This window comes from Sus scrofa, chromosome X (assembly GCF_054392235.1).
Source record: "Sus scrofa isolate SSC_HxYL_T2T_F1_AM1 chromosome X, Sscrofa_HxYL_maternal_Yorkshire_Landrace_v2.0, whole genome shotgun sequence".
Lineage (NCBI taxonomy): Eukaryota > Metazoa > Chordata > Mammalia > Artiodactyla > Suidae > Sus > Sus scrofa.
In genome coordinates, this window is record NC_139401.1 from 123,545,686 (window position 1) to 123,559,289 (window position 13,604).

General features: G+C 43.6%; 1 protein-coding gene and 1 long non-coding RNA gene across 3 annotated transcripts in view; both read left to right on the forward strand.

Annotated features, from left to right (window-relative positions):
• Positions 1–13,604, forward strand: part of LOC102158351 (uncharacterized) — a 758,918-nt gene that overhangs the window by 619,102 nt on the left and 126,212 nt on the right. The window lies entirely within an intron of this gene.
• On the forward strand, positions 3,474–6,229 carry LOC100522722 (putative MAGE domain-containing protein MAGEA13P). Its single transcript, XM_005673939.3, has 2 exons — positions 3,474–3,520; positions 4,684–6,229. The coding sequence occupies exon 2, from the start codon at positions 4,744–4,746 to the stop codon at positions 5,758–5,760; it is 1,017 nt and encodes a 338-aa protein (XP_005673996.1). The 5' UTR covers positions 3,474–3,520; positions 4,684–4,743; the 3' UTR covers positions 5,761–6,229.

Here is a 13,604-nt window from a genome sequence, read left to right on the forward strand (position 1 = left end):
AGATTAAAAGAAGAACTTCAAGATGAGATCATCCTGGGTTATCTGGATGAGCCCTAAATCAAATGACAAATGTCTTTAGAAGAATAAGAAAACATACAGAATACACAAAAGAGAGACATTGAGGGAAAGATCATGAGAAGATGGAGGCAGAGATTGGAATCATTCAGCCCCATGTCAAAGACTGGAATTACCAGAAGATGGAAAAAGCAAGGACACATTCTACCCTAGAGCAATGGGAAAGAGGGCAGTCCTGCCAACACCTTGATTTCAGACTTCAGGCCTCCAGAATAGTGAAAAAATAAATTTAAGATACCCATTTGGTGGTAATTTGGCAGCTCTAGGAAACTAATATACAGATGTAAGAATTACAGTGGATCTCTCATCAGGAGCTATGCAGACAAGAGTGTAAAGTGAAATATTTAGAGTATTGAAAGAAAACAATTCACCAACCTAAAATTCTGTATCAAGCAAAATTGTTCTTCAAAAGTGAAGATAGACTTTCTCACACAAACAAAAACTGAGGGAATTTATTGCCCACACATGCACCTTGCAAAAAAAATGTTAAAAATGTTCTTTGGGCAGAAGGGAAAATACATAGGTTAAAACTTTGGATCTACATAAAGAAAGGAAGAGCATTAGAGAAGGAAAAAATGAAGAAGAAATAAAATGATTCATTCTTCTTATTCTTAATTGACCTAACTGATAACTGCCTAGTAACAATGTAGTGCGTGATTTATAGCATATGCATAAAAAATGAATAATACCATTGTCACAAAGGATGGGTTGAATGAATTGGGAATGCTCTTTAATAAAATACATACACCATATGTGAAGCAGCTTAGTGTATTTGAAGGCGAAGCTACATGAATTTAAAAATTTGTAATATTCTAGAGAAAACAGTATTTTTATAAAGAAATATATTTGATAAGTCTTATAGAGAAAAACAAATACTGTCTGATGTCCCTTCTATGTGGAATTCCAAAAAAAAAAAAAAAACCAAACTCATAGAAATAGAGGACACATTGGTGGTTGCCAGGAGTGGGAGATGGTGGAAATGGATTAAAATGGTCAAAGGGTAAGAACTTTCAGTTACAAGAGGAATAAGTTCTGGGAATGTAACACATGGCATGGTAACTATGTTAACAGTATTGTATATTTGAAAGTTGCTAAGAGTTGACTTTAAAAGTTCTCACCAGTTCTCACCACCACCACAACCAAAAAAAAAAAAAAAAGGAATCATATGAGGTGATGGATATGTTAAACTGACCTTATTGTGATAATCATTTTATTTATATTGTGGTAATACATATATATATATACCAAATTATTACATCATATATCTTAACCTTACATAATTTTATATGTCAAATATACCCCAATAAAGTTGGGGGGAGTATATTTGATATCCTAAGAGATGCATCAATTAAAAAAGGAGATGAAATGGCATCATATTAAATACTCGATTAAAATCAGAGAAGGCAGAAAAAGAGGAGAAAAATGTAGAATAAATGAAACATAAAAAAAGAAATATAATAAATATTAATCCAACTATATCAACAATCACTTTTAAATGTGAATGATCTGTATACACAAGAGACTCAGATAAAGTGATAGTAAACAATATCCAGTAGTATTTTGTCTACAAGAAATTCGTTTTAAATATAAACATTCAGATTGGCTAAAAGTAAAAGTATGAAAAAATTATATCACATTAATGCTAATCCAAAGAAAGCTGTTGTAGTTGTATTAACTTCATAGAAGCAGACTTTAGAACAAGGGAAATCATCAGGGATACAGAGGGGCATAGCATAATGAAAAAGAAGTCAACTCCCCAAGAAGATATGGAAATATTAAAGGCAAATGCAACTAAAAACAAAGTGTCAGAATATGTGAAGCAAAATGTGATAGAGATGAAAAGAGAAATGGACAAATCCACTATTGTATTTGGAGACTTCAATACCACTCTGTCAGTAATTGATAGATCAAACAGGCAGAAAATTAGTAGGGAAACAGGTGACCTGAACAGCACTATCCATCAACTTGATCTACTTGACATTTATAAAATACTCCATCCAACAACAACAGAGTACATATTACTCTCAAGTGACATAAAACATTTATCAAGATAGAACAAATTCAGAACTATTAAATACATCCAAAAGAATAGAAATCATACAAAGTTTGTTCAAAAACCACAATGGAATTAAACTGAAAATCAGTAACAAGAAGGAAGTTAAAATATCCCCAAAATATTTGGAAATTAAATAACATACTTCTAAATAATTCACAAGTCAAATAAAAAAAGGCCCAAAAAGAGATTTAAAAAATATTTTTGTGGCTCTAAAAAAATTAAAATATATTTTTGACCTAAATGAAAATGAAAGCACAACTTAACAAAATTGTAAAGAAAACAGAAAAATAAAGTCAATGAAATTGAAAACAATAGAGAAAAATCCAGGAAACCCAAAGTTGGTGCTTTGGAAAGAGCAATCAAATTAATAAACTTCTAGACAAACTTTCTTCTAAACAAGAAAAAAGACAGAATTCCCAATATCAGAAATGAAATAAGAATCGTCACTTCTGATTCCCACGGACACTAAATGGAAAATAAAGAAATGCTTGCACATGTATACTGCACCTGGCAAAGTTATCTTTCAGAAATGAAGGAGCAATGTCTTTCTCAGACCAAATAAGTTGAGAGAGTTCACTACTAGACCTGCCTTACAAAAAATGCTGAAGGGAGTTGTACAAGTTGAAGTAACATGTGTAGAAAACCCTATAACCTCAACAACAATATTGTTAGAAATAATAAATAAATTCAGTAAAGTTGTGCCAAGATGACAGACAAGCTTGGGCTGCTGTCTTTCCGCCCTTGGTTTGATGTGGACAGAGTCAGGTCCAGAGAGGGAGAAGGCCAACTCAGTGCCAGGAGTCAAGGTACTGACCCTAAGGGAGAACTAAGAACTCCCACCACAGAAGAGACTGGTCCCCAGGCTCATCCTACCCCAGCTGTTGGCCTTCGGAAACCCTGAGGCACGAAGGGAAGAGGCCTACTTCCCCCAGGAGACAGGAGACATTTTCAAGGAGGCGAGGGCTTTGATGCGAGGGCGGAAGCCTCAGTTCCCCAAAGGCAAGGCAAGGGGAGCGCCAGAAGTCAAAGTGAGGCCTGAGGGTTTTCCCAGCCCAAGAGGAGCCCCACCCCCACCCCATCAGCCCTGGGATCCGACTCCTGCCGGGAATCCTCAGGGAGCTGGTCTCCTCAGGGGGCTGCCCTGGGGCAGCACAGGAAGGAGCCCAGCCCTGCAGGGTGTCCAGTCAGGGCAGCAGACACCTCAGCGCACGTGGAAGGGCCCTGCTGGCGCCCCTTACCCTGCCTTCCACCCACGAGGGCCCAATGGCTCGTCACCGGATGTGACGTGTCCTGACTTCCGCCCCAGAAGGGCGTTGAGAGCCAGTTGGAGCCGGTTGGGGCCAGTCAGGACAGGACTCGGGTCAGCAGAGGCAGACCTTCTGGGCACAGGTGAGGAGGCCGAGAAGGGCCAGAGGGACACTGTCCCCTGCCCCCTGCCCTGGGGGGTGTCTCCACTCCACCACTGCCTTAGGGGCTTGAGGGCCCGAGGCCTCGTCTGTCGGGGCTGGATTCGGGTCACAGGAGGGGGTGTCCTGGCTCTGTGTGTGAAGGGGGGACCCTCATGGAGGGCCAGGGGCCTCACAGCCCACATGGCAGCCCACAAACGTACTCGCAATTCTCTCCTCTTCCTTCTGGGCAGTTCCAGGAGATGGGAGCCCGTCAGGAGTGACTGCGAGGGACGGCCAGTGCCCCGCCCCGCAGAACCCACAGCAATCTCCTCATGCTCCCTCCTGGCAGCCAGGGACGGGAAACGCCCTCAGGCCCCACCGCCCTTCCCCGTCTCCACCTCAGGGTTCTCCGGGAGGTGAGGGCCTTGGTCTGAAGGGCACCGCCGTCAGGGAGCAGAGGAGCCCAGGGCCGCGGGGAGGAAAGACAGAGGTGGCCCGCAGCCACTTGTGCGTCAACCCCCTCAGGGGCCCCAGGCCACAGCCAGGTGCTGGTGCCGCCTCTGTCCTCCTCCCCCTGACCCCCTGCCTGGCGTCCCTGGGAGACGCGGGCCTCCACGGAGGGAAGTCGCAGGCCTGGCCAGGAGAAGATGAGGACTCTGAGTGGGCACTGCTGGGACTGCCCTCCCCGCCCCCTCCCGCCCCGCCGCGAAGAGTGGAGACGTCACAGAGTCTGGCCTCCCCTCCTGTCAGTACTGGGGGCTGGGGGCAGGACGGTGAATGCAGCCTGAAGCATCCCTCATCTACCCCCACAGGGGGTGAGGGCTGAGGCGCATGTCTTCAGGTCAGTGGAGCAGGGGAAGCCCAGGCACTGCCAAGAGTCATTCAAGATGAGGACCCAGAATGTTTACCAAGGGCCCCACCCAGACCAGAACAGAGGGGACGCCACAGTGCCTGACCTTGCACACCCCGCCTTCTTACCCGTAATTGGTGGGCTGTGCGCGTGGCCCTGAGGAGCTTTCTCAGGTCCTCCTGCTGGTTCTTAGGGGACAGACCAATTAGGAAAACAGGAGACTCCTAGAGCATTAGCTAAGGGAAGACCTGTTAGTATGGCCTTCGTCAGAGCCAATGGGGTGGAGTTTCTCACGCTCTTCCTATCTCCCTCAGATAATTGGCCCCCATCACTACCTCCTGCCCACACCCCTGCCTGCTGTCCCCAACGCCATCATGCTTCACAGTCCAAAGAGTCAGAGTGGCAAGCTTGAAGCAGGCCTTCAGGTGCAAAAAGAGGCTCAGGGCCTGGTGGGTGCACAGGTGCCTGTAGCTGAAGAGGAGGCCGCCTCCTCCTCCCTTGCTCCTTTCATCCAGGGCACCCCAGAGGTTGTACCTGCTGCTGGAACACCAAGTGTTCCCCAGAGTGCTGAGAGAGCCCTTGAAGCCATTCCATCAAGCAAATCAAATGAGGGCTTCAGCACCCAAGAAGAGGATCCAAGCATCTTCCGGTCTCCTGAGTTTTTGCTCGGTAGTGTGCTAAATAAGAAGGTGGTTGAATTGGTGCAGTTCTTGAGTGTGAAGTATGTAACAAAGGAGCCCATCACTGAGGCAGAAATGCTGAGAAATGTCATCAAAGAGCAAAAGAATCACTTCCCTCTGATCTTCAGCAAAGTCTGTGAGTGCATGGAAGTTGTCTTTGGCATTGAAGTGAAGGAAGTAGACCCCACCAACCACACCTATGTGCTCATCAAAACACTAGACCTCACCTACGATGGGATGCTGAGTGATGACCAGGGCATGCCCAAGACCGGCCTGCTGATACTTGTCCTGGGGGTGATCTTCATGGAGGGCAACCGTGCCCCTGAGGAGAAAGTCTGGGAAGTGCTGAATTCCATTGGGGTGTATGCAGGGCAGAAGGATTTCATCTACGGGGAACCCGTGAAGCTCATCACGAAAGATTTGGTGAAGGAAAAGTACCTGGAGTACCAGCAGGTGCCTAACAGTGATCCTCCACGTTACGAATTCCTTTGGGGTCCAAGGGCCCATGCAGAAACCAGTAAGATGAAAGTCCTGGAGTTTTTTGCCAAGGTCAGTGGAACTGACGCCACATCCTTCACATCCTGGTATGAGGAAGCTTTGAGAGATGAGAAAGAGAGAGCCCAAGACAAAGCTGCCGCTGGGGATAACACTGCTGCCATGGCCAGTGGAAGTTCCGGTGTCAAGTCCAGCAGCCTCTCTTGCCCTGAATGAGGTGGGAGGAAGATTCCCCACTCTGTTTTTGAAGAGGGCAATCAGGGTTCTAAGTGGTGGAGGGCTGAGTTGCAGATTTTATCTTTATTTTTGATCTTTAATATTTTCCAAACATTCTTCCTCCTAAAATATTTATTAGCTTTAGAGTCTAGATGTGTGAATGACATTGGTCACATATTTATTGCTTTTTGTCAGGTTTTAGAGTTAAGAATTTTGCTATTCTGTAAAATAAATTGGGAAACCTTTCATCTTATTTTGTGATCTGGAACAGGATAACATGGCATTGGAATAGGAATTGGAAACTTGCAAGAGTCTAGCAATAAAATAGATGGGGTCATTCAATAAAATAGGGAAAAAATGTAAAAGATGGCTATCCTAAGAATCCTGTATCCCATTTAGTCTGTTGTTCTGTAAAATTAAAGATACACATCTGGATTTGCTTGGCTAATTAAAGATGTTAGAAATGAAAGTCCTGGCTCATTGGTTCATTTGTGCTTGTAAGTGGGTCTTAGAGGTGAGAGAAAAGCCTAGAATGGAAAACTGCTCCTGCCAGTTCCCCCAGGATCATGGAGTGCAGCCTCCACCTGGAGCAGGTGTGGAAGGCATCCTGCCCTCCTCTCCCCATGCCACTGAACACAGTGCGCAGACTCAGTGTTCTGTACACATCAACTGCAAACATTTCCTGGGAAAAGCGTATTTCATTGAAGTGGTGCCCAGAGTCTGGCCCTCTTTTCCTGGCCTAGGAGAGCCAGAGCCCATACCACTGAAAGGACATTTTAATTAAGTTATCTTGAGTGCAATTTGGCCAACTCTAAGCAAAAGCTAGCTTTTTGGTGAAGGTGAAAGGAATGAAGACAGTCCTTTGCATGGGAGAGCACCTGGGAGGGAGGGAGAAAAGGGGTTAGTCCTTGATTTAAATTCTGGGCGCTCTGCATTGCATTCTGCTGGGGAAGACCTCCCTGTATCCAAATTAAAGACTATATCCAGTAACAGGGAAAATTTACTGAGGTTTATTTACAGAGAAGCATTTTTGGCTCTCTTGTTTTGTGTCCTAGAGTACTGTATGTTCTCTTGAGATGCCATGGAAACACACACACACACACAATCCCAGGAAAGAGTGATAGAGTCTGCAGTCAAAAACCATGTTAGAAATGACTGCTATTTATTAAAGATCCACTAAATGCCAGGCACTGTGCCGTGTGCTTGGCTTACATTATATACATTTCAGCAGTCCTGTAAGTCAGGGCTCATTAAACCCACCTCACAGAAAAAGAACCTAAGGCTCATATTGGCCACTTGGCCATGGGGCCAATGTCACATCTAGGAAGTGACAGAACTGGGACTCAATCCCTAGTCTGAATTCATCTAGGTCCAAGCTGTCCCCACTCCTCCCAGCATGAGGTGGGCCTTTTGTCCCTTAGTTCATTCTCTTCTCAACTCTATCGTGGCCACAAAAAGAAGAGCCTTGTGGTCAAGGTACTAAAAACAAGCCTAAAGAAGGAAGGTGGTGACAAGAATCAAACAGAATATGGGGATCGTCTGTGGGCTTTACTCACCTCCAGCCTCCTGCCTGAGTCCCAGGGCCCCGTGAGAGCTGGTTCTGCCCAGGTGCTGGCACTTTTGTCGGGGCCCAGCACTTTCCTGCATTACACACCCTTCCACTGGCCTCCCTTCATGTGCTCTCTTGTCCAACTCTGGAACCTGGCCTCCTGACCAGCTCATCACTTGCTCTTCTCTGAAAACTGTGCCCTGCTCCCAGTGGAACAGCCCTGGTAACCACCTTCCCCTGACATAGAGCACTCCTACTCCCTGTAGAAGCCCCCGACTGTCCTTTCTCACTTCCTGGAACCCCAGTAACAACAGTTCTTTCCAAGTAAAAATGCACTTAGAAGGATGCCTGAACACTTAGGTAGCCTTCCTGGCAAGTTCAACATGCTCTTTAAGTAAAGGTTTTCAAATGAGCTGCTAAGTAGAGTCTGATTTGCATATAATCTGCTAGTTCTTGGGCTAGAACCCTGAAGTTAGAGAGGGTTTTTGAAACCACACTGATATTTACAGCAGTATTCCAATAGGATGTATTGTTTGAAACAGGCCACTGATCACATTAACAGATGAAGGAGCCTGCCTAGATGATCAAAAACAAAGAGCCCCTCATAAGAGATTGAGGAAACACCATTAAAATCACCTTGTAAGCAAACATCACCAGGGCTGAATTCCTAAAATCTTGGAGTCCTCCTAGGAGGTGTACGGTGGTCCCTGGGTGGATGTGTTACCTCTGATTATAAAGAAAAACTAGCCAGCCTTCCACTGCCTTTTGTATGCATATTCCACAGGAAAATCCTGGTAGGCAGTATGCTAGTAACACCCGTACAGGTATTTAAGAATGCTCGGCCATGGGAAGGGCGGCAGAAACTCACAAGAATTTGATTGTGCATAATAGGGAAGGAGAAAATTTTCAGGCAACTGAGATTATAGATGTTATTTCAAAGGGCGGTACAGAACTCCCTGCTAACATTTACAGGATCCTTTGAAAGCCACATGTGATCCTGGCTTTAGTAGACACATGAAAAAAAAAAGTTGGTTTTCTCAGAAACTCCTCCAAGAAAGAAATAGAGCTGTCATAACAAATTACAATCATTTTATTGACCACCTACTATGTGACAGCTTACGGGAGAGACTACAAGTGCTCATCTGCACCTTGTCATCCTCACCTTCCTGGGTGGTCCACTTGCAGTTAGGGAGGTTCAGTACACCATTTCCACGCTTCCTCTGCCATTCAGCAGCCAACATGAGACCCATGTTGGGGGAGTGGCACTATAGGATGGAAGCAGCCTGGGTCCCTGGGTCACCTCAAAGCAGAACGTCCCTGCCAACCCACCTCAGGATTTATGGGCACAAAAAATAAACTTTCATTGTGTTAAGGCATCCAAATATCAGGATTTGTCTGTTGTACACGCTAGAAGTTGCTTTAACGGATCAATGTCCAGCATTTGTTTCTGTTGTTAGGCTTATTTAATATTTCAATTACAAAGGTAATTTTGCAAATATACTTCTTGCGAAACATTTGGAAAATACAGATGAATCACAATTCTCCTCTTTACAAAGTACTCCCCAAATTCAGCCCTCTCCTCAGAGGTAACTACAATTAACAACCTGATAGTATTATTATAAGGCCTATTCTAGGCTATTCTATAGATATACTATAAAAATACATTGTGGTTTTTTTAACGTGCATGGGTAATGAAGTATGTATTCATCTGGCACTTGCTCTTGCCATTAAATAAGATGCATGCAGGATCTCTCCATGGAAAGCACATATAAGGCCTATCTCACTTTAGTAATTACTCCCTAGAATTCTGAAGTGTGTATTGTTATAATTAATAAGACACTTCTTCTCTTGATAAATACTAAGTTGTTTCCCATTTTTGTATGATTAAAAGAACTTAAATCCACATCTTTGAAGATGAATTATTGGGCAAAAGTGTCATAAGAAAGACATTTAAATGTGGAAAATTGGATTAAAATGGAAAGGGTGTGAATATTTTACCTTTTTGTAAAGATTACTGAAACTTTACTCCAAAATGCTGTAACTCATTTCCTCATAAATTAATACCTTACATGCTCAGAACCATTTTATATTGGCAATCTTTCAAATTTGGGGCAAAATTATTGGTGAAAAAATATTGTCTCACTATTGTTTTAATTTGTGCCTCCCATCTTCTCATTAGATGAAGAAGAAAATTAACTTAATCCCTCACTCATATGAAGCTGGATTTATGAAGTGATGTCTTGGAGTTCCCATCGTGGCGCAGTGGAAACGAATCCAACTAAGAACCATGAGGTTGCAGGTTCGATCCCTGGCCTCACTCAGTGGGTTAAAGATCTGGCGTTGCCATGAGTTGTGGTGTAAATCACAGACACGGCTCAGATCTGGTGTTGCTGTGGCTGTGGTGTAGGCTGACAGCTGTAGCTCAAATTTGACCCCTTGCCTGGGAACCTCCATATGCCCCAAAAAAATAAATAAATAAAGTGATGTCTTGAATAAAGGGGCCCTCGGGGCATGATGAAAAAAATTCTGAAATGTCATTTAGTGCTACACCTGTGGCATAGGGAGGTTCCCAGGCTAGGGATCAAATCAGAGCTGTAGCCGCTGGCCTACACCACAGCCACAGCAACATGGTATCCACGCCACATCTGAGCCCTACACCACACCTCACAGCAATGCCAGATCCTTACCTACTGAGTGAGGCCATGGATCGAACCTGCATCCTCATGGATCCTAGTCAGATTTGTTTCTGATGTGTGACAGGAACTCCTTCCCCTTTACTTTGAGAAGCAAGGATTCAACCAGGATGTCCAGGAGCCAGGGAAGGAGACCAGATAGGATACTTTCAGTCAGTGAGTCTCACTGAGAGCATCCTGGGAGAGCACTTGCCAGAGTCCTGGAGAAAGACCAGGTACAAAACCAGTCCAGAGAGACCCAGGCAGGCTGGGGGTCAGGGCTCTCCGAGTCTAGAGTTTAGTGTCAAGAAAGAGAGATGCTGGAGAACCTGGGTGGGTGGTGCTGGGTGCTTGAATAGGCTTGGGAGGTCTGGGAATCCTAGAGACCAGCTGGAAGTCTCAGCATAGTCTAAGTAGGTAGGTCAATTGGAGGAGTGGAGCAGTGACATGCCAGACACTACCCCCTACCTTAGAGTCACTCCTTTGTCCTATTAGGAAGAGCACAGCTGCTCCCCTGCATCATTTGGGTGAGCTACATTTCTTGACATCTCTAGTGGTCCAATGCACCTTTGCCAGTGTCCCAGGGCTGGGAGCTGTCTTGATGCCTGCTAGAGGCTGGGAGTTTGCCCCTGGGTGCCGTGTACCCCTAGTAGAAGCTGGGGCTATTTGGATGAGTGGAGTTGGTGACTGTTGAGACAGGCCAGGGCCACCAAGGAAGAGTGGAAGGCACTGTGCAGCCACAAGGAGGGGGAGCCACAGAGACTGCAGCTGAAGGGCTGGGTGTGGACATGCATTGAAAGGTGATCCCAATGAAAGTCCTAGCTATAGCAATCAGACAAACAAAAGAAATAAATGAATTGGAAGAGAAGAGGCAAAATTTTCGCTGTATGAAGATGACATGATACTATATATAGAAAACACTAAGGACTCCACACAAAAACTACTCGAACTGATCACCAGATTTAGAAAAGTAGCAGAATATAAGATTAACATTCAGAAATTGGTTACGTTTCTGTATACTATCAATGAAATATTAGAAAAGGAATATAAAAATGCAATACCTTTTAAAATCTCACCCCCCAAAATTAAATACCTAGGAATAAACCTGACCAAAGAGGTGAAAGACCTATATACTGAGAACTATAAAACATTAGTCAAGGAAATTAAAGAGGATTCAAAGAAATGGAAAGGTATTCCATGTTCCTGGGTTGCAAAATTAATGTAAAAATGGCCATACTACCCAAAGAAATCTACAGATTCAATGAAATTCCTATCAAATTACCCACGACATTTTTCACAGAACTATAAGAAACAATCCAAAAATTTATATGGAAACATAAAAGACCAGAACTTCCAAAGCAATCCCGAGGAACAAAAACCAAGCAGGAGGCATAACTCTCCCAGACTTCAAGCAATATTACAAAGCCACAGTAATCAAGACGGTGTGGTACTGGTACCAAAACAGACATATGGACCAATGGAACAGAATAGAGAACCTAGAAATAAACCCAGACACTTACAGTCAATTAATCTTCAATAAAGGAGGCAAGAATATAAAATGGGAAAAAGACAGTCTTTTCAGTAAGTCGTGCTGGGAAAACTGGACAGCCACATGTTAATCAAGGAAACTGGAACACACCCTCACACCATGCACAAAAATAAACTCAAAACGGCTTAAAGACTTAAATGTAAGATAAGATACCATCAAACTCCTAGAAGAGAACATAGGCAAAACGTTCTCTGACATCAACCTTACAAATGTTTTCTTATGTCAGTCTCCCAAGGCAACAGAAATAAAAGCAAAAAAAACTGATGGGACCTAATTGAACTGACAAGCTTTTGCACAGCAAAGGAAACCATTTAAAAAAAACCAAAAAGACAACCTGTGGAATGGGAGAAAATAGTTTTAAATGATGCAACAGACAAGGGCTTAATCTCTAAAACATACAAACAACTTATACAACTCAACAACAAAAAAACCAACAACCCAACTGAAAAATGGGCAAAACATCTGAATAGACATTTCTCCAAAGAAGATACACAGATGGCCAACAGGCACAAGAAAGAAATGCTCAACATCACTAATTATTAGAGAAGTGCAAATCAAAACTACTCTGAGGTACCACCTCACACCACTCAGAATGGCCATCATTAATAAGTCCACAAATAACAAATGCTAGAGTGTGGAGAAAAGGGAACCCTCCTACACTGTTGATGGGGATGTCAATTGGTACAACCACTATGGAAAACAGTATGGAGGTACCTCAGAAAACTAAATATAGAACTACCGTATGACCCAGCAATACCACTCTTGGGCATATATCCAGACAAAACTTTCCTTGAAATAGACACATGTACCCGTATGTTCATTGCAGCACTATTCACAATAGCCAAGACATGGAAACAACTCAAAAGTTCATCGACAGATGAAGAAGATGTGGTATATATACACAATGGAACACTACTTAGCCATCAAAAAGAACAAAATAATACCATTTGTAGCACCATGGATGGAACTAGAGACTCTTATACTAAGTGAGAAAGAAAGTCAGAAAGTGAAAGACAAATACCATATGATATCACTTATACCTTGAATCTAATATATGGTACGCATGAACCTTTCCACAGAACAGGAACTCATGGACTTGGAGAACAGACTTGTGGTTGCCAAGGGGGAGTGGGAAGGAGTGGGATGGACTGAGAGTCTGGGGTTAATAGATGCAAACTATTGCATTTGGAGTGGATAAGCAATGAGATCCTGCTGTATAGTCACTTACAATGGAACATGATGGAGAATAATGTGAGAAAAAAATATGTATGTATAATAAATAATAATAAAATTTTTAAAAGGAAAATACCCACCCCACCCCCCCAAAAAAGAAAGGCGATCCAGGAATCCCCCTCGTGGCTCAGTGGTAATGAACCTGACTAGGATCCATGAGAATGCTGGTTTGATCCCTGGCCTTGCTCAGTGGGTTAAGGATCTGGTGTGGCCATGAGCTGTAGTGTAGGTCACAGATGTGGCATGGTTCTGGCATTGCTGTGACTGTGGTGCAGGCCAGAAGCTGTAGCTCCAATTAGACCCCTAGCCTGGGAACTTCCATATGCCGCAGATGTGACCATAAATGGAAGGCAGGCAGGCAGGCGATCTAAGTGTTGTTCCGGCTCAGGCTGCCTCCCACCGGTTCCTAGCTCTTGGGACACTAGAGGGCAGGTGTCCTGTGGCTTGACTGCTGGTCTACCACCAGATACTGTCTGGTATAGAGCATTATCTTCCCAGGCAATAAACTGGAGTATTTTAGGACTTATTTCATTTGCTTTCTCTTTCTTAGAGATCACTGTCCTTCACGGCCTGATGTCCAGTCAATTGAAAACAGTTTCATAAATTTTATCTGGATTTTTAGGTTTATCGGGTAGGAGTTCAGTTCCTGCTACTCCATTGCGGCCAGAAGCAGAAGTCTCATATTCCAAATTTTAAATCTAAATTATGTAGGTGACACAAATGTCCCCCCAATTTTAATCTTATCAAATTAAAATCAGAATTGAAAGTCTGTGGGACACATTTATGTTAATATAGACATACTTACGTAAAACCAGGAGAATATACACCAAAATAGCAACAT

Bases quoted from the DNA above. Each gene is read 5' to 3' on its own strand.
- LOC100522722 (XM_005673939.3), top strand. From the start codon at position 4,744: ATGCTTCACAGTCCAAAGAGTCAGAGTGGCAAGCTTGAAGCAGGCCTT.